Raw genomic sequence first — 27,827 nt, forward strand, 5'->3', positions numbered from 1 at the left:
AATTACTGGTAGCCATCGACAGTTTGTTTACATAATTGAAATGAATTTTATCCACTGCAACAGACATGTATACATATATATATTAGACAACAGTTGCATCAGACTGCGTTCGTTTGTTTATTCGCAATTCTGTTAGGTCGTCCATACAACGTAATAAACTACAATTCCCGACGAGGAAGCTTAACCAGGAAGTGAAATTGTGATGTCAACAGGATAACATGTAGCTGTCGACATGGGACTTACAGTGTCGTTTGTTAAAAAACGTTTTTGTGTTTAAACGCTCTGGTTTGAGAATGAGGGGCGTTAACCACATAGTTTTATTGTTTTCCTTTTTGCTGTTATTCATAAACCCGTGCGTGCCAGAGCGAGCCGAGAGCAAAAAGCCGTTGGACCTGCGCGAGAGAGATGACGACCGAGGAGGGGATGTGAGCCATAAAGATTCTCCAGCTGAAAACCAGCAAACATCTATAAAACGTGATAAAGATGGACACGATTCAGTCGACCCACAAAAGGATGGACAGTCTGTCAGGTATCAGGCAACATATACTCATTTAGATGTTCTTTGAGTAACTTAGCCTAGTCAAACGTTTGCTGGCTAGCAATAGCTTTATAATGTTCGTAATGTTCCTAAACAGGTTTTCAATCAACCTCAAAATGGCTAAGAACATCAAAAAGACACGTTGCTAAGTTAGCGCACGGCTGTATTTAAGTGGTACAAAATAAAACAGAAAAAGTGGTTAAATAACATTATGGGGTACCACCTTGGCTTTATACAAAAACAATGCCTTAATCACCTCTAAATCTCATCACACGTTTCTAAATGTCCCTTAATTTAAGTCTATGTAGGTTGGTTAGAAGTTAAAGTCTAACCAAGTTCGTAGGTTTTGTTTGAACATTGAAGGGGGATCATGTGAAATGGGGGGCTCTGCCAGAATATTGTGTGTCAAACACTGAATATCTGTATTCTGGTGAAGTTTTATGTGTCAATTTGTGACTTTTCTCAATTGATTTATTTAATTATGTCTAAACTAAAGTCCTTTTTTTTGCTGTATTTTATCATGTTTATCATATTCGTGTGAGGAGTTCATATGAGTGTTCCCCTCTTGTGGTATTCACAACCTTATACAGGGTTCCCGTGGCTCATTAAAAAGTCCCAATAGGTATTGAATTCATTAATCTAAAAATAAGGCCTTAACTGGTATTAAATTGACATAGATTAATCTGTCAAAAGTCTTATAAATGCCCAGGCATGGAAAGCAGGATTTTATGAATATTTATTTCTTAAGTTGCATTGTAAAATTTCAAAATAAAAGGTAACATCTTTTTTTTTTCATATTGATGTTGTAAAAATATATTATGCTCATTGTCTTCCATGTGTTCCACTCTAAAAAGGGTTGCTTTTTCCCAACATTTAGCATACATAATCTAACCTTTTCACAAAAAAATCATGTTTAATGGTACAATACACATTTGGGCAAAATAAAATTGTCTCTCTTCAATTTTGGTTATCAGAAAACTGGTCTTAATCTTAATTGCGAGAGTGGCATTAAAATAGCCCTAAAATGTCTCATACCTACCTTGCCTTAAGCTGTAAGAACCCTGTTGTAAGTGGATGTTTTCTGCGAGCTGTCCATGACTTCCCATGTTGTAAACACAAGATCCATGTGAACGTAACTTATCATATTATCATATTATCCCCTAAAATCTACACCTATGGTTATAAAACTGAAAACTAAAGTAAGTGAGGAGCAAAGTAAGATGCTATAACATCCAAAAATTACTAATTTACACAAATACTACCTTTATATTAATATAAAACATTTTGTGAGAAGTTAGGAGTTAAACTAAGCGATACTGTGTCCAACTAAGGTGTCTCTGCTGTCTTATAATAACACTGAATTTTTCAATACAGCTTTAAACATAAGGCCGATATATATATATATATATATATATATATATATATATATATATATATATATATATATCGATCTATCAATCTATCTATTGAATTTATCACAGCAACACACTTTTTTTCCTCTCTCCTTACAGCAAGTCCAATGACACTGATAACTACAGCAACAAGACCCTCCACTCTACAACACATGCTGTTAAGCCGACGACCCCGGCACCCCCAACTGCCAAACCCATTCTGCCTGTGCAGACAGGGGTCAAAGCCCAAGAAGAAGAGCAGTCCAGCGGGTTGACCATATTCTTCAGCCTGTTGGTTATTGGTTGGTTGTCTCTCTGTTGCAACATTCCTGAATATCTCAGCCTTTTCTGCCTCATTTTGTGTTGCGATCTGTTACTGTCATTAGACACTCCTCACTCTCATTGTTATACAAGAGGAATCTACTCTACCGTCCTTCTGAGCATACAGGACTAGAATCAGAATCAGGTTTATTGCCAAGAAGGTTTTGACATACAAGTAATCAGCTTTGGAGTATTGGTGCATAACATAAACCTATTAAGAAAAAAATGAAATTAAAATGAGCATCACAAAAATAGGAAAGGAAGGAAGAAGGAAATAAAGAAATCGGCCAATCAATCACATTGTCACAGGAAATCATCAATATACAATGTCAGTAAAATCTAATCAGTCACGTCCATTAGTTGTGCATTTAAAACACTGTAGTAGTAGTGAATATTTGTCTATGGGGGGAGGGGGTTAAGCCAGGCCATCATTTAGGATTCTTGTGGCCTGCGGGTCGAAGCTCTTCCTGAGCCTGTCAGTGCTGGCGTGGTGTAACCTGTACCTTCTTGCCTCAACAGGGAGAAAAGGTCATTATATGAATGGGTGGGATGTTTAAAGGAAACATCCTTAAAGCTAGGGATACACTGCAAGACAGGATTTGCTATAGGATTCACAATCTTGACAACTCAGTCCTAGTCCACGCCAATCAGCACAAGTTGCTGCCAGTTTGCATGGCAAGTTGGCTCAGAAATTTGTAAGTGTATGGGGGTACACACTCAAATCGACAAGTGTATGAAGAGAGCAGACTCCTCGCGACATGAGTCGGAGTGTATCAAACATGATTTTTCAGAGCCGAGAATGGACTCTATCGCGTAGTAATTCACACAGGTCAGCGACCCAACTAGGGAAAGCGCACCATCAAAAGCCAATGAACGTTCTATCATTATCCCCGCTTTGATCCAGTATGTTACGTTAGCAGAAGCTACTTCATTCATGTTGCATTCACCTGATGGTGGAACAATTGGAATGAAGACTTTCCTGCTGGGGGAATTTCACATGAACAGCCTCTCACGTCAGAAAAACAACTTGGCAACAATTTTACAACACCAGTTGTCAACTTAACACCATAAATGCATAAACATGGCAGGCAAAAGTCAATGTTTGGTTAATATCAAGAACATTTTTTATTACTTATTTTGATCACATGTAAAGTGTAATATGGTAATAATTTTAATTGCTGTCCATGTAGATTGACCTAGATTAGTTAAAAAATATTATTTTGTTGCATAAACCCTGATAACAAGTCAGGTAAAGCTATTTTTAAGCCACTTAAACAGCTATCAACCTCTTGTTTAAACGCTCTTCACACTGAAATGCACCCCATTTTCTTTGTTGGTTCCATGTGGTTTCCACTTCACTACCTCAAAGCACATAAACACAATGAAGTCACGCTGTTTGTTTACTTTTTGGTGACGAGAGACATGGTGACATGAAGATTTTCTCTTAAAAAGATTAAAACTGCACCTATATGACATTTTGGATTTAAAGCTGACAAAAGTACTGTCCTTACTGAATGCAGGCACTGCCCTGAGCTGAACTTTACTTGGACCCTATGTTTCTACTTATATTTGATGCTTGCTTTGAAAGCACCGCAGTGGAAAAGGACTGGCTGTTTGATGAGAAATTATTCATATGAAATCTATGTTTTTTTCACTACAAAAAAACCTAAACAAATACAGCTGGTTGGAGGGAGGTCGCTGGGAAGCTGACAGTTTCTGCTAAGGTATATGACCATTGCTAAAAACAAGATAGGCAAATGGTGCCTGCTGTTTACTATATTGTATTTAATTTCCAGCAAATATTCCAACATAAAACGTGTTTTTTTTTTCTGGTTTAAAAGTGAACATCACAAACATTGGAACATAGCAAGTAGGCTACTCTCCCATCTTTTAAGTGTTTACCTCTCCGGTCTGATAACCAGCACGCTGCTGATGGCTAATGTCATGTGGTTTGTTTACATCAAGTGACAGAAGTGCATATTTAATGGATTCAGTGTGGACCGGGGGCTCCAGTGTTACACTATGCAAGGTGATTATTAGACTTTCTGTTAGGACACAGTGTCATTATGTTCCACTGAGGAACAGAAACTGAATCATGTGGTAAAATTGACCATGTAAAATGGTAAACTGGTCTGGTTCAGTGTTTGGCCTAATATCAAACTGGTTTGAAAATTTTCACACCGGCCCAACCCTAATCCACAATGGGTACTATGATAATTTTGGTTCATACAATATATATATAACTTAGACCTCACCCAGCTAGTAATGGAGGATAAAAGCTCAGCTAGTGGTTCATTAAATCAGATGTCTGGGTGATGATTCAGGATGAAGGAAGTGGTTAAAGGAAAGGATGTGGTTACACATTTCTACAGAATGTGTAAGGTCAGGAAGGGCTTCTTCAGACACAAAGTGGCCATTATGCACTTAAGTTCACTGCAGTTTGAGTCACATGCTTACCACTGAGAGGGTATGTACCAAGATAGTGCCATAAATCATGCATAAGGTTACTAGTTTATAGACATATAAGCCTGTTACTTAGTCTTTAACTAGATGTTTCAGCGTAGCAAGCATTTGACTGGTTGTGAGGCACAAAATGCAGAAAATCATATTTGTCTTCTAAAATATCTGATCAGTGGTTTGACTGAGATGGTATAGATCACTAAATGAGAGGTCACCTCAAACTGTAATATAGAAACTGCACATTAGTCCTAATTAGCACTTCAGGGAAACCATATTATCATTATTTACCTTATGTGCTTTAATTAGGCCTGAATTTAACATCTCCCTCATTACAAAACAGCCCAGATTTAAAGAAATGGCCTTTGCTGGCTTCAGTGTTGCATACACTTGTGTCTTGTGATTTCATTTGCTGCGCTGCATTTCTGCTGTATGTATCAAATGCCGTTTACTTTACTTCATTGTGGCTGCGGGGTCTGTCATCATAATTATGCAAATATGCACTGATTTAGCACATTGATATACATGGTTGCCTACCATACTATCACAACCTAATTTTATTTTATAACTGGGGGCAAATATCTTTATTTACAGTCTCAGAACTATGATTTTAAATGTCAAGCTTTGTAGTCATATTTATACCAAGCAAGTGTATTTGAAACCATCTGCATAAAATATTTTCATAATTTTAATTCAAGTATCCATTTAGACTTTTTGATTTGAGGAAATAAAGATAGATCTATATCATTTTTCATAGAAATCCCTGTCCTGTCTTCAGTAGTTTGTGTGAAGGAAAGCAGCCAGAGAAAAGATCCTAACACTTTATGATGTGGGGGCTATTTTTGGGCTGATCTGAGTTGGTGCGACATGATGTTCGGGTCATGGATGAATTTGTTCTAAATATTCATTCAGTGTTCTTTGTTTTCCCCAGGTATCTGCATCATATTGGTGCACCTGCTTATCAAGTTCAAACTGCATTTTCTTCCAGAGAGCGTGGCTGTCGTGTCTCTTGGTGAGTACATTTTATGTAACATGTTGCTCTGCACAGGCTGGGTCTAGGAATGTATAACGTTTCTGTGTTTTCGAGCTCTCTGGGAAATCCTGTTTTTTTAAGAGGCGGAGACAGTTTGAGTACAGCAGCACACAAATGTTGAGAGTGACTGGAGGTTTTAGGGAATACTCTGCTTTTGCTTGTTTTAGAGCACGTATAAATAATGAATTTGATGCATGTTCTCATGTACATCTTTTTTGTCCACTGCTTTTCCTTGGGTTTTTTTCTCGCACACATTTTGTGTGTCCAAAAAATGTCTTGCCCAAGATCAGACAGAATTGCCAACTCATTACATTCCCTTTTCATCTGTAGTCTGAAATTGCATTCACTCCAACTCATTTCTGTGGGGGGGGCCAATGTATCCACCTGAATCTAACGGCATTTTAACTCCACCATGGTGCATAGCTGTGCCAATACACTTGTTTTCAGAGGTTTTAAATTACTGGGGTTCTCTGTTCAAAGAAAGTCAACCTAAAAAGCAGTGTCAAGTCTTTTCTGTAATGCTCGCCATTGCTGTTATTGCTCCTCATGGGTTTTGGCACAATGAACGCTTTTCAAAAGTCATGGCAAATCTGGAAAAATAATAGAATTTCACAATCACATTTTCCAGGCCTAGAAAAGTTATAGAATTAGTAAAAATTATCAAAAGTTTTGGGAGTCATGGACTTTTTGTGTTAAATAAATGTAACCTAACCACAAATTCAGTTTCTGAAGCTGTTGATGTAACATAGCTCTAATATGGCATTTTTGTTTGCCATCACATATGTTTCATTTCCTCCCTACGTTCCATCTCTTCCTCTATGAATGCCAGGCTGTTGACATTATGTTTGAAAAGAGTTTGATTCTGATATGTTTCAAAAACGCTGGGCAAGTGGGAAAATAAAACCAAATTTAAATATTATTAACATATAATAAAAATTTAGAATTGGTCCTTGAACGGTGTGGGCAGATTCCAAGGTCAGGTCCCAGGCAAAGAAACTCTTAAACATTATTGCTAGGTCTATTTAAGGTACTAAAATAGTTTTCCTCTATGAGCAAAGGCTAACCCAATATTTTAAAAAGATTTATTTTCCTGCTTGTGTGATGTCACTTCAGGTTAATCCTTTTTCCTATAAAGTCTTCCATTGTCTCCTCTTTACACATTTGTGCTGTTACACTCTCTAAATCTCACACATGACACACATCTGTCTTGACCCTGAAGCCCTTTTTCTCTTGCCTGACCTCCATGCTGCACAGCAGACAGAGCTTGTCTCACTGTTTGGAGCAAGGGGCTCTGCTGACGAGAGATAACACTCTGCTCACAGATCAGGAAGGACTGCTCTTCCTTCCTCATCACTTCCTCTTTCCCTTTTACTCATTGTGTGTTTTCCTCTGCGCTTTCCCCTTCCATCTGCCTGTATATCTGGGTCTTATACAGTGCTTTGATGCCAATGCTTGATTTCTTTTTCTGTCTTATCCCCCCCTTTTCCTGCCCTTTTCGTGTCTGTGTTTTCCTCAACCTTTTTAATTATTGTTCTGCTGGGCTTTGTAACAAGAGAGCTGAAGGCCTGAGGGGTCTTTTCTCAAAGACAAAACTAAGACAATAGCCCCTTTACACTTGTCGTATCTAATTTATCCCTGAACCATGGTGGACATTTGCCATGCATCCATTTGTTTAAGCCATAAAAATAGCAATTTGCCTCAGGTTTATTCTCCATCTGTGTTCTGGTTGTATTGAAATTTTCATATGAGGTAATGAAAAATTTAAACAGAGGTATTGTTTTTCACGTCTCTTTTCTCTCTTCAGGGATACTAATGGGAGGCTTCATTAAGATCATAGAGTTCCAGGAACTGGCCAACTGGAAGGTATAGTTTGACTTCTTGTTCATACCCTGTATCACAGCTCTTTGTGTCCACACTGCACTGGTCACAACACTTGCTCACAGTAAATGCAGAATTAATGGTCCGTCTCCCTCCGTGCCGCTGCCTGCATGTCCACAGCTGCAAAGAGTAATGTGAAAGTCAAAAGCAATCACTCTGCAGCAAAATTGCGGGACCAAAACATCCCCAGACGTAGGCTACACTGCACACACAAAAAAAACGACAGCTTGACTTGAAGCAGTCTCATTTGACTGAGGGTTCCCGACTGATGATTTTGAATCTGAGACATTCAAGGGGCAGCCCTACTCAATACACACAAGCGTTTAGCATGTTATAGAGATCATTTCTGGCCATGCTAAAACACCCGCATATCACATGACCATTGATGTATACTGGGCATTCACATGCCAATGTAAACAGGAAGTCGATCCTCTAATCTGCTGTTTATTGCTTAGTCAGAAAATAATGGAGGTTGTTGTAAAGTAAGACCAGTGATTATAGCTTGAACTGACAAAGAGATGAAAATGTTACTGATAGTAACAGTAGCAGTATAAGGGGGTCAAGGGGGAGGAAAAACAGACTGGGAGTCATTTCAAAGAAAATTTGGCACACAAAGTATGCAGGCCCAGCTATACTGTTTTGGCTCAAAACTGCGATAAGACCCTATCAGGATGGTACTATGGGTGCATGTGTCATAGTTTTCAAAATTCTGTGTTCTCGACCATCCAGAATACAATGCAACTCTGGAGTTTCAAACTATAATGATGTCAGTAGCGTTTTCAAAGCTCTCTCTGTCAGGGCATCTAATATGCTTTAGTAGTTTGGATTCTAGGGGTAAATGTAACACCATAATGCATTTTGTCATTGAGCACAGGACAAAACCAAGCCCCCAGGAACAGCATCAGGCTTTGAGGCCAATTTTTGTAGTGGCCAGAGAGGAATTACACCGTCACACGATTCCGATCCCATAGACTGGCATGGTGAAAGAGACTTCTGTAAATCAGTGGATACAGTGTTTTGAGCGTTAAAGTTCCTTGAAGTGACTTGTATCACTATTGGGTTTGGTCTGATAACATTTCATAGGTCTAGAAGAGCAGCAAGATTACATAAGGTTATCCCCATTCAAGTTAGCAGAGCGCTAAACTGGAAGTTTAGCTGCACTTGGCTGTTGTAAGTCTATAGTGAGCAGGTTCTATGGGCCCCATTATGTAGAAGATGGGGGTAATTTCATACCACAAAAAATAGCATTTTTGGCTTCATGCGCTACTGAGCAACTTTCAGAGGAATTAACAGAGCCCTACCTCAAATGCTGTATCCAGTGCTCTTAATGCATCGGTAAGTCAAATTCCTCTGCTCACCATACACCCTTCAATCAAAATCAATTGCATATGCAATGCATGACAAAATAGCTGCAAATGACCCTTAAACTAAAGAGTTACACCCACTGCATTCTTTATATCAACTGCAATTTTAAAGGTGGAGGAAAAATATCTGCATTACTGAAGTTTTGATGATTGAAAATGTGATGCATCAAGCTCAGATTGTATAGCTGGGGAACTCCCCACCCACTCCTCAACCCAATAAACATCTGTAATCCTTGTGCTGTAGACTTTCGTCTCTCTTTCTGTACTGTTCTTTTTGCTCAGTCAGTCATTTCCTGGCCACTGTTTTTCAACACAAATCTCATCTCTCTATCTCCACACTGTTACCTACCCACAGTGGCACACACCATTCTTTGCTTGCTATCTTTCCCTCTGTGTCCCTGTGAGCCCTCCTTTTTTTCTTCTGGTTCTCACAGCCCTTAATTAAAATTCCTTGTTCTCTGCCAGTGAGAGAGAGAGCGAATGAACGAGAGATGTAGAGAGAGAGATGCAGAGTGAGGGGGAGGGCAGAAAAGAGGACAGGTTGTGTCAATGTTTCTTGCACACTGGGGCCCATTGTTTTTTAGCCTGGGGGCCCCAGGGTGTTGCTGAGTCATCGGCACTGGTAACCAGAGCCCCCGGAGCCCCTTTCCCCTCTCTGTTCCTGTCCTGTGAATCTCTAGACTGCTATCTCTGTGTTTGTCTTTAACTCACAGCAAGCAGACCTGCTCACCTGTCCAGAAACAAAGTACTGCACAAAAGTCTTAGGCTACCTTATACTTTGTTACTTTAGCTAGGTTAAAATGATCATACATATTTATTTCACAGTAGTCGCTTCACTAAAATACAACCAGGACATACAGGAAATATGTAAAGAGTATTAAAACACAAATATTTCAGCATAAAACAACTTCAATTTACTAAATTTACAAGTATTTAGTGTGACCCCCCTTTGCGCTTAACATGTTTTGAACTCTCTTAGGCAGACAATATGAGATTTACAAACAACTATTTTTCTAATCATCTGGTGTGTAACCCCTGGTTATATTCAAGACAAGCTCAATATTGATTATTGCTGAAATGTACCAACAAATTTTAATACAACATGCCATTCCTTCTGCAATATGTCAGATTGGAAATGGGTTAACTTTTCAGCATGAAAATTATCCCAAGCACACTGCTCATGCAGTGATATCATATAAAAAAAAACTGATAAAACAACTGATAAAACACTGACAGTGATGGAGCAACCTCTGCAGAGACCAGATGTGAACATTATAGAAGCAGTGTGGGATCACCTTGACACAGAAAGGAGTAAAAAGGAGCCTATGTCTAAAGAAAAGCTCTTGGAAGTGCTGAAGCAGTCTTGGTACAATATAATATACCTGAAGATTATTTAGGAAAACTTCAAAGTAGTCTGCCCAAGAGTTCATGTATATATATATATATATGTATATATATATAATTTTTTTTCTTTTCTCATCACAGCTTTGCTAAAACAACAAGTCAATGGGGTCCTAAATCTTTTGCACAGTACTGTAGTAGACAGTGCCTTCATGACCTGTAATCGCTACACAGCTATATAAAAACTGTGTGAGTAGAGCCTAATGAAATTACAGTGATATGCAGCGGTTTCTTTGCAGTAGCACGGATATGCTAAGTGGTTTGTAGGCCTTTGGAGACCCAGGCCGTGATGCAAATCCATTATGTCTGACCTATTTGTTTTTTAGAGAGCCCCTAAGAGCAGGATGCACCATGTAACCTGTTCAGTAAGTAACACAGCCAGTGGCTAAACTGTGATTCTGTCAACATCCTTTTTTTCAACTGCAACTCTTTTGAAACTGTGCATACAGTGCACTTACTAACAGGTCCATGTTTTACCACCACAGCCAATGGAATGCATGTTCAGGGTTTTTGCAGATCCCTTCTTAAAAGACATTGAAGTCATTTATCTAAAAAAAAAAGAAGCAGAAATTGGTATTTAACTGTCTTAAATCAGTCTTTGAAAAGTCTGCAAATGCAAAAAGACATGGAAAATACGATTTTGGGAATTGCCTTTTTCTCACATTGCATTTTAATCTTAAAATAATTAGTAACATCTTTTTTTTTTAATTAATTTACCGAATCCCTCTCCCCAGTCTCTTCGTGATGGGAATAAAAGCAGTGAAAACACAAAATCAGTAATGAAACTTATCAATAAATGCTAGGTATTTCCCAATTCAACCAGATCTAATGTTTTTACTGAACCAAAAAATGGAACATTTAATGTTACAATAAACATTTGGGCAAAAATTGTACTCAACTCTGTGAAAACGTTTTTGGGGTGGTTTTTATTTTCAGTTTTTGTTATTATAAATTAAATTATATATAAATTTGATCGTAAAACCTATCCCGAGTCGCTTGAAGAATTCTTAAAAAGTAGCCTTAAGCTGTTGAAACCATGCATGTGTTGTTGTTTTTTTCAATCACTAGCTCTTTTCTCAGGTTTAAACTATATGCATCCTCATGCTAGGAGCTACCTTTAACACTGGCGCCATCTTCTCCCACTATAGTGCTTCTAAAGCTGGCCCACTTGGGTGATTTAGCAAGCCTCCGGGACTGCCCCACAAACCGCCAAGGGTGTACTAACCCCTCAGGCAGCAGCATCCTGTCATCACTGGCTTTACCCTGGCCTTTCACCCTCAATCTGCTTTCTTTGCTTTTTGCTACCCCTCTATTTTCAGTCCTCTCCCTGCAATCCAGCAAAAAGAGGCTTTTCCCTCATGTGCATTTCGAGTACTGTTCGCTGCTTTTCCCTTTCTCTCATCTGCCCATCTCTCCCCTGTGCTCTGACACAGATTGTAGAAGAAATAGCATGCTGGTAAGAAGTAACACGCCAGCAGCAATTTGTCTCCCAGGCACAGAGAGAGATACATAGGTGAATATATTTGCATCTACAGTGCACTCCAGATAATAATTTAGTTTTTCCTCTGCACTGTATTCAGTTGCCTCATTTTTCCTTAGTGGCCTCAGTGGTGTGTTTTAAGCCCCAAAGGGCAGCTCGTACTTTTAATAGATCTCTCCCACGCCGTGGAGAGAGCGACACAGGGAGAACGGTTTTAATTGTGGTTTCAGGGGCCTTTTTCCCATGTGGTGATGTCACTGTGTGTCAAAGCCGAGCCTCTAGGGAGCCTGTACTCTGAGCGAAGGTCTCTGTGTCGTTCCCGCTCGTATTTCTCTGTTATCTGTCGACCCTCTTTTCAACTGAGCTCCCTTCATCTTTGGCATTCATCTTTTCTCATTTAGTTTAAGCTCTGTCTCAGCACTTCCCTAGAGTATGCCCATCCTCTGCTCTCTGATTTTATCCATTTCATCTCTCCTGCTCTCACAACATATATTTCTCTGCCGTCTATCAATACCAGTGTTTGCAAAGTCTCATAATGCTTTGCCCTCTTAGGCCACATCTCATCCTCATGGTGTCAGGATGAGGTTGGTTTGGTGCATTCTGACCTAAAATGTAGTGCTGAAGCAATCAGTCACTCAACATTTAAAAATCACCAACAATCACCAACAACTTAATTCTATCGACTTAATAATTAATCGATTATTTAGCCTTTTATTTGTTGGTTTAAATTCTCAAATGCAATGAATTGCTGCTTTTGTTTGTTTTCTCTAATTAAGATTGTATATCTTTGGGTAGGGATGTCCCAATCAGATCAGATATAAACCAATCAAGGCATTTTTTTATTGATCAGGATCTGTTATTAGGAGCATGCGGCTTGCTTGATCGTTTGTTTACATCCGCAATCATTCAGGTGTTGTAAACAGAGAGCACAATTTGCGGTTTTATTGTTATGCTGCTTCTCCAATAAGTAGAAACTTTTTATTTCATATAATTGAAGCTGCTACTCCACTTTAAGTTGAATTTAAAGACTTTAAAAAAAAGTTGCACAAAGTGGTATTGTGATAAGGGCCTTATAAAATATTTTTTAGATTGTTTACATTGTTATTTTGGAAATATAAAATGAAAAACCCTTAAGTAAATGTTTAGATGCAGACATTTGTTCTTGTTTTACCTTGCAGTGCTATTAAACTGCTAAGCATATACACTGGATTCGTTTTAATTACTTGATTGATAATTAAGTACTTGAAGTGTGCACTGGGCAGCTGCATTATCCAGTAAATACAAATGTTGGATCAGGATTTGGTGTTAGCAGATACTCAATTGTTTGCCTGGCACAACAACCAGTTTTAAAAGCACTAGCTCGATGACATCTGCTTTTTAAAATTTGTGTGGATGTGCATATGCAAAATCTGTGTGCGCTTGTAGTAACTCCAGTATGAAGCAGTGAAACAGGCTTGCAGGCCTGCATGCAGGTGCACAGCTGTAGATGTCAGATTATAGTACATGCATGGTAGTTCTTCTTGTGTCTACGGTGTTAATATTCATTCTTGACCTTTCACCTGCCCTGGAGTAAATGTCAAGAAATAGTGGTAATCTGGAAGCAGTCCTTGTCGGCCTACTTTTCCTGAAATTTGAATGCATAATAAGACAAAGTAAGCAGGAGCATAGCCTTTTACTTCAGCATACATCGTGTATATATCCTCTATGCCTGACCTATTTTTAGAGCTTGTAGCCAGAATAGTGTTGGTTAGTGTCATTGAATATATTGTCAGAGCCAAATTGACCAACTTTACAGCCATAAGTCTGCGCAGGGTCTTTAATTAAACAATGTGCTGTTGCCTTATCTCATTTGCTGATCACATCATGCCCCTTTGGGTCATAACCATTAATAATTGGCTAGATGGGAAAAACAAACTATGAATTGAGGTGATTATAAAGCCAGTCATGTCTTCATGTTGTTGATGAATTGCCAGCTTTGCCCTTTTTGAGCACTTAATTTCACCAGCTACACTTTGTGTTCAAATTGTGGCATTGTATGTCAAATAATGGATGTTAAAGAAATGTTCTTGTTGGAAGAAAGTAAATCATGCTCGCTCGGATCTGGCTCACCTCTCAGCAGCTATTCATAGCTAATCTATCAGCAAATCATAACTCGGCAGTATTTGCAGAAATAAATAGGTTCTTAAGAAAGTAATTGTCTCCATGTCCATCTGCTTGAGTCAGGCTCTATCAGCTGTCGAAACCAGTTCTCATAAAACAATGATTGTTGACTGGATGGAGTAAATATGGGCTTGCCCTCTTCCATCTTTCTGACAGACACAACTGCACTTTCAACCACCGCCCAGAAATAGATCATCCCTCTGAACACTAATGCATACCATATATTGACTTTTACATTACTAATGTGGATTATGCACAGGACACACACACGTACACTTACACACACTCACGTACATACTGGCTTACACAAGAACACATGGCACATCATGCACAGACACATTGGCAGCCAGAGCGTAATGCATGGGCACATGATGCCTACGCCCGATCTTGGAGGCTGGCCCATTTAGCTGAGAAGCAACAATGATTTCATTATATCACTGAAATAATCAGAGAGCTATGGTTACTGAGATACTCTGTGCTGTGATACTGTGTGTGCATGTGAGAGAGTCAGAGATTTTTTTTAAAGAAATACACATACATTTACGTGTCCTCTTACAGCATGTGTGCAAAAAAAAGCATGTCAGTAATAGTATTTGAATGCATGAATTGGCTGGCAGGCGGGCATTCCCCCTGATGAGCACATGACATGTGTGTGTGTGTGTGTGTGTGTGTGTGTGTGTGTGTGTGTGTGTGTGTGCGTGTGTGTGTGTGTGTGTGTGTGTGTGTGTGTGTGTGTGTGTGCGTGTGTGTGTGCGTGTGTGCGTGTGTGTGTGTGTGCGTGTGTGTGTGTTTGTGTGTCATCCTGAAGTCAACATTCAAAATTGTTTTGTCAGATAGAGGACTGTTACTAACAGGCATGGCTTTCCTCATAACCCTTACCCCTCTTCCATGACTAAGTATTTAAGTATTAGGTCAGCTGATGATCCCTTGCCTTCATCAGTCAGATGAATGGTACAAAGTTTTGTTAAGGACTGCGTAGCAATCACAAGCACATGTGTTATCTTTCAGTCACACCCACATGATTTGCTCATATTTAACGATGACAGAATGTGTTTTTAAAAACTCCTGTTGGCATGTTTAGTTTTCATTTTAAATGTTCCCTGTTGACTGTAATTTGTAATTTATTTTAACAGGAAATGATTTCTGAATGTTTTCACCACTTTCAGCTCCTAGCTAGTTGGCATTTTGCCTTTTAACACCATAATTTGTAAAACTGGTCCTAAATTTAATTCAGAGAGGCACTAAAAGAAATCTTCAAAGAATCTTAAATCTCACTTACCTTAAGTTACAGGGACCCTAGTTTTGCCTTTATTTGACAGGACAGTTCAAGCGTGAAAGGGGGAGAGAGGGGAAAAGACCGTAACTGAACCCACTACAACAAGGACGCAGCCTCTGTATATGGGGCGCCTGCTTCACCAACATGTCAAAGTATTCTTTGGCAAAATACTTAATCTCAAATTGCGTATGAAAGTCCATATGAATTTTGTTGAGAAGGTGGCATGTTTTATGCTAGCTTTGGCCACTGGTTTGTGAATATGTGTTTGAATGGGTAAATGTGGCTCTGTGTAAAAGTCAGGCCCCCAAAAAAGACTCCTAACCTAGCTGACAATTTTTTCCAGTGGACAACAAAAACATCCCATGGCCCAAAAAGCATTTTCCCCATAAGTCATCATTCTAAAAGACACACCTGTAAAACTATTGACACCTTGAAGTGCAAGCAAGTTGTGATATGATGCTTTCTGTTATGATTTTTTGATCTATGGTGATGTTATATTTGTAAAACTTTCTTCAAGCTGAGAAAAGTGATTTAAAAATCTGTAACTTCATTACAATGTGAGGTCCATGAGCCAAGCATGAGCTTGCGAGCGGAGACAGTGGGACAAACACTATTGCACATATTCAGTGGCCCACGTACCGTGAAAGTAAACCTGGAAGCTAGAAACCTTTTTTTGGGCATCTATTATCTGTCTATTATTATAAATCTATGGTAAAAGCACTTGACTATGAAAGCACTCTACAAATGCAAGTCCATTTACTGTGGGTTGTATGTATGTAACCTTGTCCTTGTCCTTCTTGAACAGGAAGAGGAAATGTTCCGACCCAACATGTTCTTCCTTTTGCTGCTGCCACCCATCATCTTCGAATCTGGATACTCTTTACACAAGGTATGGCCGATGTGTGTGCACAAGACGGAGTTTACACAGCTCAAAGTGTAAGACCATAGCATCATAAAAAATCCTAACATACTTTTCAGGACTTAAATTGTGCTTTGAAAATGCAGCGCAATATAATTGACTGTAAACTGAGTCAAAAAATTAACCGGCGACTTTCACTTTTTCTGACAATGACATGAAAGCATAAAAGCACAAGCAGCTCTGCTCTCTGTCACTTATGTTATTTTTGTATTGTCACAATTGTCATATATTATTATAACTGAGGACTGGCAAATGCCAAAAGGTGGCTTATAACATTTTATTATTTATTATATGAGATTATTTATAGATCTGTTACGCTCCATTGCTCAAAGTGAAATGATGCCTATTTCCTCTGTACCTGTACTGTGCCCTACTTTTCATTTTAATGCTTGCTACATGTTATGTAACACCATGTAACTTCAAATGTCATGCTACTGAGCCCCATGAATACTTAAACTGTGTGTCCATGTATGTTCAGGGTAACTTCTTCCAGAACATTGGCTCCATTACTCTCTTTGCTGTGATCGGCACCGCAATTTCTGCATTCATAGTTGGAGGAGGTATCTATTTCCTTGGGCAGGTGAGCATCAAAGTGGTATCTGTCAGGAGCTCTGCCGCTGCCAGAGAAAGAGCGTGAACTTGTTAACATGTCTTGCTGAAATATCTTCAGAGAGTTCAGAGTTGTGATAACAGTATAGTTGCACATTGTTTGACATAAATATCTCTGCATTGTTGAAGAGGCCTGCAAGAATGTGTGTCTGTGTTTGTATGTCTTTTCTTCTCAGGCTGATGTGATCTATAAGATGTCAATGACTGATAGGTGAGTCTTGGTGTTCCACTCGCAATGTGCTTCTTGCATCTCTGTATCAAAATAATACAGAAATAACTCTAGGGATTTAACTTTTGTACCTGTAGGCTGTCACACAAAGAAACTTTCTTTTCTGTCCAAAATGACTTCAAGGGAAATTAGTAATTAGTACTTCATTATAGCATCAAACACTGACTCCTTCATTCTACCTAAAAGGGATACATTGCTGATTTTCAATTAGCTTTGTACCATAACAATGTGGGGAGAGTGTGTAAATAAATTTTGGTAAACTTTCCTCCATCTCACCAACACCCAAATCTCCCTTCTTATCACATTTTGGTATGTGTGCCACCACATACACAACGAGTATAGAAGTGGATCAAGACAGAGAGCAAGTCATTCCTCTCTCTCTTAAACTCAGATCAAACAGTAAAACTAGCCAGTCCGGGCCAAATATGAAGCAAGATTCTGTTACTGCAGAAACTATTTTTTGCCTCAAATGTTTTTAGAAACATATTTTTGCTCACAGTTAAACCGTTATTTAAGATTGTTAGTCATCAGCCAGCGCTGTATTGCTTTCTACTGAAAAACAGCTCAGTTTGCGTTTTGCCATTTGTCAGCGGAAGCATTTAGTGGTCTGGTTTAGCACAGTGCATTCTGATAGTTGTAGGTATTCTACCCCCTGAGTTTTCTCTGATAATGTAGCACCAGTTTCAATAGATTTGTATCTTTCTACTGCATAGACAGCCAAGTTTTATGAAAAGTGTATCTATCCAGCAGTGAAATACTCCGTAAAGAACCAAGCCATCAGAATCTTAAAGGTTGAACTAAGAGTGAGTCCTGGACAGGATAACCCAGCTGTCAGAGATGACAAATACAAGCACTGCACTACTTCACACCCTTGTGTTCTTTTAAGAGACGCTTAGCGTTGCTATAGTGCATACATGTTTATCTTAACTGCTGCACAGTCAGCATGAGTGTGAGTGTGCCTTGTGTTCAGGCAGGACTTTTGCCTCTTTTTTTCCATTGTTCAGGATGTGTTCCTAGTCTCATTTGTCTCTCTGTTACTGTTTGTTATCAGGAAAACTTGGAACCTGGTCAAACAAAACTTATTTGCACAAATTATGAGACAAAAATATAATGAGTTAAAGAATTAAAAAGGATTGTGCTTTTTCAAAGACATGTCGGCAACACCTCTCCCCCAGTACATCTAAAATCAAATTTCATTAATAAGTTTTTTTTTTATCCAGTTTCATAGTGCTTACACAGAATTGTTTATCACATAGTTATAGGTGCATCCTATTTGATACAATTCATAAATGCATTGTGGAATTTTAGCTAAATTTCAATGAGATATACATCTTTGTACAAAGCCCGAATATTTTGGGACAGGATTTGTGTGTTCTCCAAAAATCATGGCAATTTTAATTATAATAATTTGCTGGAATGTGCTGGTTTAGCAAACACATGTGCTTCTTTGTATGTGACATATTTCCTGTGTGCCTTTCTCTGACCTTGTACATACACAAGTTATGTCCCTTTGTTGCCCAGTTGTGTTGGTTTCTTAATTATTTTTAAGTACATTAATGTCTATGAAAGACTCTTATCACAACTGTATATTTCATTTTCACTCCCTTGCTGTAGCTTTGCCTTTGGCTCACTGATCTCAGCTGTGGACCCTGTGGCTACCATCGCCATCTTTAATGCCCTCAACGTGGACCCGGTCCTCAACATGCTGGTGTTTGGTGAGAGCATCCTCAATGATGCTGTCTCCATTGTTCTCACAAAGTAAGAGTCTCTGTCCAATCCCTCAAGGCAAGCTTATTCCTCAGGGAAAAACATTCAAATATTTACATTTGCCCATTCATGTTTACACAGTTTTTCAGCACCAGCAACCCTTAGGACCATATACAGATGTTATCACTGCTGCGCAAAATGTTGCACGCATAGGAACACATTGTAAATACTATAAAGAAGCCGTTATATGTCATTAATTGTGAGGAGGCCTTTATGACTCAACAACATACTTTCTTTAGTATGTTAGCTCTATTCTAAGAATTGGACAAACATAGTATTTACAGTAATAATAATAAACAATAATAAATAATAATGTATTTATATAGCACTTACCAAAACCAAAGTGCTTTACACATAATAAAATGTAATATACACTGTATAATAATAAAATACAAAAGTAAAATATGAAAAAAAGGCTAAATTTAAAATCATACAGAGCAGTGCAAGAGGTAAGTGTAATGTCAGGAGTAAGGTACAGTGTAAATTACTGAGTATGCTGTACACAAAGAGTGCACTTCAGATAAAGATAGACCTACAAACTATTTAAAAGATAAGATTGTCGGAATACCTTTCGATAAAAATAATTCTTCAAAGGTGATTCAAAAGAAGATAATGATATAGCAAACCACAGCTCATCAGGCAGGTCGTTCTACATTTGAGCAGCCCTAATAGCTAAAGTACAGTCGCCTTAAGTCTTCAAAGGTGAGGTGAGGACAGTCAACATTTTCCTGCCTGAGGATCTCAGGTTGCGCATTGGTCGGTACAGGGGCAGCAGTTCGACTATATATTCTGGGGCAAGGCCATGACAGGCTTAAAAGTAATAAGTAAAATCTTAAAGTTAATCCTAAAGGCAGTTCAATTTGCCTTCTGTAATGCAGTCTCTCAGACTTACTTGTAGCCAGATGAAATTCTTAAATAGCTCAATGTAAACACATGGTTGTGTTTTTTTGTTTTTTTTAAGGATTTTTGAAATATTTTTTATGCTTATTTTGTCATATGCTGCTGAAAGGGCTTATCATTACCTCAGGGTGCAATTATCTGCTCCAGTGCAGTACACTTCTCAGACACACAAACAGTGAGACACTAGTTTTACAGAATTGTAAATGATAAACATGTACCCACATCCTCTGAATTTGAAACCATGGCTTTGCCACAAAGGGTGTGTCTCAGTCAGTGAAATAGGTCACTAGTTTTTTACTCCTACTCACTTTCTTGCTTAGGGTGATCAGCAAAAAGCAGGTGGGGTTCCACTGTTGGAAGATGTCTGCCTACACTCCACCTGTCAAAATCTGCTAAATGTGTAGTCCAAAAGCGGGGACTTAAAATAGTGATCTGACCCATGTGGATTCACAAATGACGACTGTTGTTGGAATGTTTTCATGTCATAACAGAAACTTCCAGTAATGAGGGGGGGGGGGCTGCCAGTATGTTTCAGCACAACTGTCACCAAACTTTCTGCAGTTACAGGGGACGATCTATTCAAAGTATTACTCCAGTATCACCAAGAATTGTTTGTCCTGTATCAACAAGCTGGTGGCCACACCAACATACAGTCTAAATCTTGACAGACAAGTTTGACGGAAGCAGGCAGTTGGCAGGATTCCCTTGTTTGTCTGCATCACCGTTGTCATCCTATCTGCTGTGTCTGTACTCACTTTATTGCTGCCTTATCTGTCCTACTCACAACCAGCCAAATGTGCAAAGTGATCTCAAGTGTCCGCATGCCCTCGTAGAGTAAATGAATGCATGAATAATGGATAGGCTGAACAGGCCTGGCAGTTTGCTAGTTGTTGGCACCTCACGGACTGGCTTTCTTAGAAGGCTGCTTTACAATTTGGCCCAGTCGTTTATAACAACCACACAGCTAACACCTTTGCTTGGGAGCTTGTTAATAAGTATAATCAGATTCAGACATCAGATAATTAATTTCACTCTGCTACCTGGCTGTTTGTCTGAATAACTGTTATTATAGAGAGGATTAAATGGATACAATTAAATTGACTACCTGTGTTCCTACTACAGCAATAAATATTAAACATTAAAAATAATTTTTGGATGCAAAGTCAATGATAAATCAAAATTAAGGTTAATCCAAAAAATATAAAGTGGGAGAATTTTATGTATTTGTATTTTTAAAAAAACATCACAGATGTTGTGGAGTAAAAGCTTGAGCCCTTTATGTGTCTCGTGTTTCCTGTAAGTCACGCTACACTTCGAAGTCTGATGATTTACATTTGACATTTAGAAACAAATTATTGTCGCTCTATAGTAACCCGATGTATGCCGTGTGTGGCCAAAATACAGTAAATTACTTCATGTTGTTGTTTTTGTAAAGCCACTGGGGTGATACATTGTAGGCGACCTCTGTTCAGCAAACAGGATTTTGATGGCAGGATTACAAACTCTGCACACACGCTAATCTAACACAGAAAATCTCTCATGTGCTGTGAGTTTGTAGGATTCAGTGGTGGAGTTTTGCTGCCCTCAAGGGTCCGGTAGAGGTATTACTACAACACAGGAAGCATAGCTCTAATATTGTGGCTTAATTTGTCTAATTTGTTTTACAGCACAGCGGAGGGGTTCTTTTCCCGCTCAGATAACTCCATGGTAACAGGCTGGGAGACTTTTTTGCAAGCCCTTGGTTATTTCCTGAAAATGTTTTTTGGCTCTGCTGCGTTGGGAACCCTCACTGGACTCATCTCAGCTCTTGTATCCAGACTTATTTAGTGTGTGAGCATGTGTGTGTGAGCAATCTTTGTGTGTGTTTTCATCATGTTAAATTCCCTAACTTACTGATTAGTTTTTAAAACACTTTGATCTGAGGAAGACCCCTTCACTGGAGTTTGGTATGATGATAATCTTTGCGTACCTTCCCTATGGCCTGGCAGAAGGCATCAAACTGTCTGGTGGGTGCACACATACATACAGAGGCACATACCCATGGCTGCAGGCCAAAATTGGTATGCTTGACATTAAAATTAATATTAATTAATGCCATTCTTTCCCTCCATCTGCAGGTATAATGTCCATCCTGTTTGCGGGAATTGTGATGTCCCACTACACCCATCACAACTTGTCTCCTGTCACGCAGATCCTCATGCAGCAGACACTGCGCACAGTGGCCTTCATGTGTGGTCAGTGAATTATGTTTTTTACCTCAAATTTTCTACTTTTTTTTTCTCATCATAAGTTTTCAACACTATATTTTGCAATTTTTCTCTCCAGAAACATGTGTGTTCGCATTTCTTGGTCTCTCCATCTTCAGCTTCCCTCATAACTTTGAAATATCATTCGTCATCTGGTGCATAGTAAGTGCTCTTGCATTTTTTAAGTGTTATCATGTTGATGTCAGTTTAATTACTGGTGTCTCTGCTCATTCCCATGATTGTCAGAGTGACAGCTGTTGTTCTCTCTGCAGGTCCTGGTTCTTCTCGGACGAGCAGTGAACATCTTCCCTCTGTCGTTTCTGTTGAACTTTTTTAGAGACCACAAGATCACACCGAAAATGATGTTCATCATGTGGTTTAGTGGTGAGATAGTGAACCTTTTGTCTGATGTGTCACAACAGCTTTTTGTTAGCGTCTGAGCCTCATCTTGCCCTAATATTGTGTGCATGCCACTGGGTGCAAATGAGAGTAGTAACAACCAGAACTGACTATTTTGATTATTGGTTAAGGGTATTTTGTCATTTTGCAAGCAAGCATTTTCTAATTCCAGCTTCTCAAATATGAAAACTTGCTGCTTTTCTGTGTCATTTGATAGTAAACTGACAGACATTGGAAAATGGGCATTTTTTTTTTACCATTTTGTGACATTTTAGGGACAAATAATCAATCAACTGACAAAACAATCAGCACATTAATCAATAATTAATTGTAGCCAAACACATGTTTAACAAGAAATTAAAAACAGAAAAGTAAATCAAGCATATAAGTGTCCAGAATTTAGTTTGCATGATATTTTATTAAAAAAAGGTTATTTGAAACCACTTAAAGTTATCAACAGCTAATATGTCTTAAAAAGTTGGGATGAAATAAATTCAATACAAATGCTGTTTAAAATAATTCTCATACATTTATCAAATAGCCCACTTACAGAGTTCATTTTGGGTCTCTTAATACATGTGAACATATGGGGACAAAGCTTAAACTAAAGTAATTCTATTTTGCTTTAACTTTACTCACATGATACTTGGTCTCACAGTAGCTGGTCTGCTTGCAGCTGGCTGTCTAAAGCTGGTGCGTGAAGGTTAAAATAATGACAGGGGGAAAAAAGTCATTTTCTCTCAATAAAAAACATAGTTTTCTTGAAGCTTATGGCAACTGGTCATGACCGCTAGGGATGAAGACAGAAAATTAATGCATACGTGGAAAAAACTCTGACCCTCACAAGGTGGATTGAATTCAATGCCTGCGTAATGAAATAGCTGCACTGTTTTTTTTTAAAAGCTGATAAAATTTGGTAAATAGGGAAGCTGTCAGCCTCATTACTTTATGTTCATGTAATATACTGTACAAATGCCAATTAGATAGTAGTCTGCATTAGAAGTAAAGGAAAATAATGTTTAAAATAGTCATCACAAGAGATCAATTTGTCCCAGACTGATTCGATCACCAGAAGAGGTTTCCAGTGTATATATTACACTAATATTTTCAAGTGTGTGTTTTCATGTTTCACAGTCCTGTTCCTTCATCTTTTCCTTGTCTGGTAGGTTTACGAGGTGCCATCCCCTACGCGTTGAGCCTTCATTTGGGCCTGGAGCCCATTGAGAAACGGCAGCTAATTGGCACCACCACCATCATCATCGTTCTCTTCACCATCCTCCTTCTTGGGGGAGGGACCATGCCACTCATTCGCATCATGGACATTGAGGAAAGCCAGTCACGGCGGAAGAACAAGAAAGACATCAATCTCAGCAAGACAGAGAAAATGGTAATGGCTGAAGCACTTCAATCTGTACACACAGGCAGTTGACTGCATTGATACTTGCTGTGCCATCCTCTCATCTGCCATCAGACCATTACAGTTCTATTCAGGGGGGGAAAAAAACATCAAAGGGTTGATTTTGATTCGTGTGAAGGACACCGAATCAGCAGGGAGCAAACCACTCTCATCACAGAGATGCACACTCAGAAACAGCAAAACTCAGACAAGCACAAATAAACCCCTATTAACACAATTTCCCAGACACACCAGAATACAAGCCATCATGTTGAATATTTCAGTTGACTCTTAGCTCTGACTCTAGATAATAGATTATTCTTTTGAACTACATCCCACCAATGAGGTCATGGGCAGTGTGTGGTGGTATGTTTGCATGACTTTTGTGTGCAGTATTTGATGTCCTCCAAAGATAAATGCCAGTCACTACATCTGTCAGGCTTCTATTTTTCCTTACGGCTCTCATGACCACCTTGATGTGATTCCCTCTCTTTGCTCTCTCATCTCTGGTCTGTCTGTGTGTGATCTCAATTCCATCACCCCCACCGCTCTCCTGTCATTTTGACCTTTCGCAACATGCACCTCTCCTCTCCTCCAGCTCTGTCACCTCTGCCTCATTTGTTGGCCCATTCATTTCTTTCTCTCCATGTATCTGACTTCTTTTTGCTCCTCCCTTCTCACCAGGGTAATACCATTGAGTCAGAGCACCTATCTGAACTGACAGAGGAGGAGTATGAGGCTCATATCTACCAGAGACAAGATCTAAAGGGCTTTATGTGGCTTGATGCTAAATATCTTAACCCCTTCTTCACTCGCAGACTCACCCAAGAGGTAAGTGAGAGAGACAGAAGTCACTTGAGAGGCCACACACTGTTGCTTTCAATCCTTTAAACATATTTTAACATTTTCACCCTGCAGGAAGCAGTAATGCACCCAGTTCCTGTTTACAAACTCACTATTACAACTGAAAACAGCACTAAAATATGTCTCCTAAAACACTTTAGGCGAGAGCAGAGCATTAGCATAACTTTGTGTTATATTTGATCAGCACTGGAAAGAGAGAGGGGTGGTTCTCTCTCTTGATCTGCTTCTATACCCTCTGTGTCTGCAGTGGCGGCATGGGTGGCGCGCAATACGAAAATGCGGAAGTACAGTTTGTAGTTCAAGCGACAGCCCAGAGAGCTAGCAAAACTCCACCATGATGTGTTTTGCATCAATGTAGGGAAATCTAGGCACTGGTTCGATGGGGGGAAGTTTACCACAGTTTATTTACACATACTACCCACACGGTGATGCTACAAAGCTGGTTGAAAATCAGCAAAGTATCTCTTCAAGTATTTGTGGCCCACGTTTTAGGTGCTCAAAGATTAAATGACTGCATTGAGTTTTTATATTTGTAAAATTGAAGAAAACAACTTTGCAGTAACTTACATACCTGGGGCTTATGCAATATATATTTTCATGCAATCTGTTTTAGAAGCAAAAAATATGGGAGTGAGGAATGCCAATTTTTAAAATAGTTGCACCTAAGTTAGCCCTGCCGACCAACAACTCTGGTAAAGAACACTGCACCTGAGATGTAACGTCTGGGAAAAGCAGCTGTAAAATCTGCGTCAAATATCAGATGCATCAAGCCATGCCGCGAGCGGCTACAAACAGTTGAGCCGTGCTGCACCGCAAGGCAGAGTAAAGTTGTTTACCGTGATGACATGTTGGAGGTGTGCCTGTGACAGACCACAGAAAGAGCCTGTCGCCTGCAGCCTTGTTCAGCATACTGTGGCTTTTCTGTTTATATTATTCCTCCCTGTTAAAAACTGATTCACTGACCAAATAGCAGAGAATATGTCCAAATCTGGCTGATTGGACTTGTTTTTTAATGAAGAATAGCACAACTAATGACGCTCCACTGACTAGGTGACAAACACATTTGCTATAACTTATAAAAGCATTGTGTCGCATTGTGGTGAAACAAAGGTTTTTGATGGTGTTTTACTGTTGGCTAAGTAAATATCCCCTATAGTCTATTGTTTTGCATATTTAGCAAATATCTTGTAGCCACCCTTATTGTTGCCGCCTTCAAAGCTTCACTTTTAAAATTGAAAATGTCAAACCTTGTTTAATATCACTTCACTTGTCTTGCGGCCTATGTAATTATGATTTACAGTCATTTCTGCCCAAATTGCTGGTGCACAAGTCATTTTTTATTCTTTTGAAAGATTATTTTTGAGCTCTTTGCCTTTATTTGATAGGACAGCTTAATCACAAAAGGGGGAGAGTGAGGGGATGGCATGCAGCAAAGGGCTGAGTTGGCAATCGAATCAGCTGCGGCTGCAGGATGTAGCCCCCTCTACCAACTGAGCTACACACAAGTACAAATTTATGTAATTTCACAGGGGGGAAATTTTAAAACTCTTAAAAACCTCAGTAAGATAATTATGTTAAATCAAAGCCTTTCACAATATTTACAAAAACAGAATATTAAGAGCTTCACCAAACTGGATTTTGCTGCAGGGCTACTTTACTCTAAGAAGTGTGATTTTGTCTGCACTTAGGCCTCTTTGTGTGAATATTTTTCTGTTGTATATTCTCGCATTTGTGTTGATGTGCAGATTTGTGTGTGTAAACTATGTTTTCAGGATCTGTTACATGGCCGGATCCAGATGAAGACTCTGACCAACAAGTGGTACGAAGAAGTTCGCCAGGGACCCTCAGGCTCCGAGGATGATGACGACGAAGCAGAACTTCTGTGAAGTGAACAAGCACTTTCAGTCTGTAAGAAAACAATGAATGGACATTGTGTGTCCTGGGCTGAGGGAGTGTGTGTGTATGTATGTGTGCATTTGTCTGTCTTTCTGTGTGTGTAGACAAGCCCTCTTTTCAGTGTCAGTCACATGCACTTCTTGTTTGTTCACCTGCCACCAACTTTCATGTGACAGAGAAGTCTCAGTCAGAGCCCAGAGTGTGTGTTTTTTTTTACACAGAGTGGGCCGGAATGTGTCAAATCACAGTGTAGTTCCAGTAAAACTGGTTTTGAAAACTTGTAACACTGAATGAAGCAGAAAAAAAAGAAATCTGTGAAAATGATATCCTCATATGAATGCCATATTGTTACTTGCGAAAGAAACCGACTGGATATCAGATTAGGTGTGTGTTCCAGTTTACTGAACTGCAGAACAGCACATCAGACATTTTGATCCTGAGAATCTTTTCCCAGGTGTGTCTTTATTAAAGGTTTAAGTCTGGAGGGAATACGGCAGGGAAGCCAAGAGGGACATTTTCTATATAAAGCAATACTAGAGCACCTTTTCACTTTCTCTCTTCACTTTTGTAGTGTACTTCTCTATGTGATGCCAACTTATTTAAGGTCTGCTGGAAGTTTTACTTTGTGTCAGAGGAAGGATGCAACATAATGTCGCTACAGGCTTGATTTCTACTGTGGGATTTGTAATAAGCCACAAGTTGCTGCTTTGAATTGCTTCCTTTTGAGCTCAATTTAAATTCTCTCCCGGGGTCTAAACATTTGTATGCATTAATGACTCCGAGTTAATACATATACTCATACGTATGTAATGAAGATAAAATACCAGAGTGATGCTACCGCTACCCCCTTCAGCAACAAAGCAGAGAAAAGCAGCAGAGAGCTAAAACTACTATGTTGGGTGAAACTAATAATTTTGAAAAGAAACACCTGGTTTACAGGAGAATAATGATGCTTCAGAAAATTGAAAATTACTTTCATTTTCCAATCATAGTTCCAGATTGGTTTCCCTGAACGAATTTTTCTGTGCTTATTTTCAGTCTTTGGGGAGGCTCAAGCCACTATATTGTGTATGCAGTAGAACTTGAATCGTTGCTTTTGTGATTTTTCATTGTGGATTCCTAATGAAGATAGGCACCAGTGAATGTGTGGGTAATGGGGAAAAATGTCTTGCGAATGTTAATCTATTTTTTTCTATTTATTTATGAAATGTTTATGTGTTTTGGGGATAAAGGCTTTTATACAAGCTCTGTGAGCACTGCAGAATTATAGAAAAAAACCTATAAAAAAACATTGACACCTGAA

General features: G+C 39.0%; 1 protein-coding gene across 1 annotated transcript; it reads left to right on the forward strand.

The window, feature by feature from the left end:
* Positions 1-197: 197 nt before the first annotated feature.
* Positions 198-27,827, forward strand: slc9a8 (solute carrier family 9 member 8). The gene is made up of 16 exons (XM_042491654.2): positions 198-529; positions 2,050-2,231; positions 5,639-5,719; positions 7,545-7,603; positions 16,105-16,188; positions 16,697-16,798; positions 17,004-17,038; positions 18,671-18,814; positions 21,391-21,532; positions 21,624-21,729; positions 21,841-21,957; positions 22,049-22,131; positions 22,242-22,353; positions 23,535-23,755; positions 24,449-24,595; positions 26,401-27,827. Exons 1-16 carry the CDS (start codon positions 294-296, stop codon positions 26,512-26,514), a joined length of 1,965 nt encoding a protein of 654 aa, XP_042347588.1. The 5' UTR covers positions 198-293; the 3' UTR covers positions 26,515-27,827.

Source organism: Plectropomus leopardus, chromosome 9 (assembly GCF_026936395.1).
Source record: "Plectropomus leopardus strain MGB_pleo_1.0 chromosome 9, ASM2693639v1, whole genome shotgun sequence".
NCBI classification, from domain to species: domain Eukaryota; kingdom Metazoa; phylum Chordata; class Actinopteri; order Perciformes; family Serranidae; genus Plectropomus; species Plectropomus leopardus.

Bases quoted from the DNA above. Each gene is read 5' to 3' on its own strand.
- slc9a8 (XM_042491654.2), top strand. From the start codon at position 294: ATGAGGGGCGTTAACCACATAGTTTTATTGTTTTCCTTTTTGCTGTTA. The intron at 22,354-23,534 runs GTGAGATAGTGA...CTTGTCTGGTAG, and splicing joins GTTCATCATGTGGTTTAGTG to GTTTACGAGGTGCCATCCCC. The intron at 23,756-24,448 runs GTAATGGCTGAA...CCTTCTCACCAG, and splicing joins TCAGCAAGACAGAGAAAATG to GGTAATACCATTGAGTCAGA.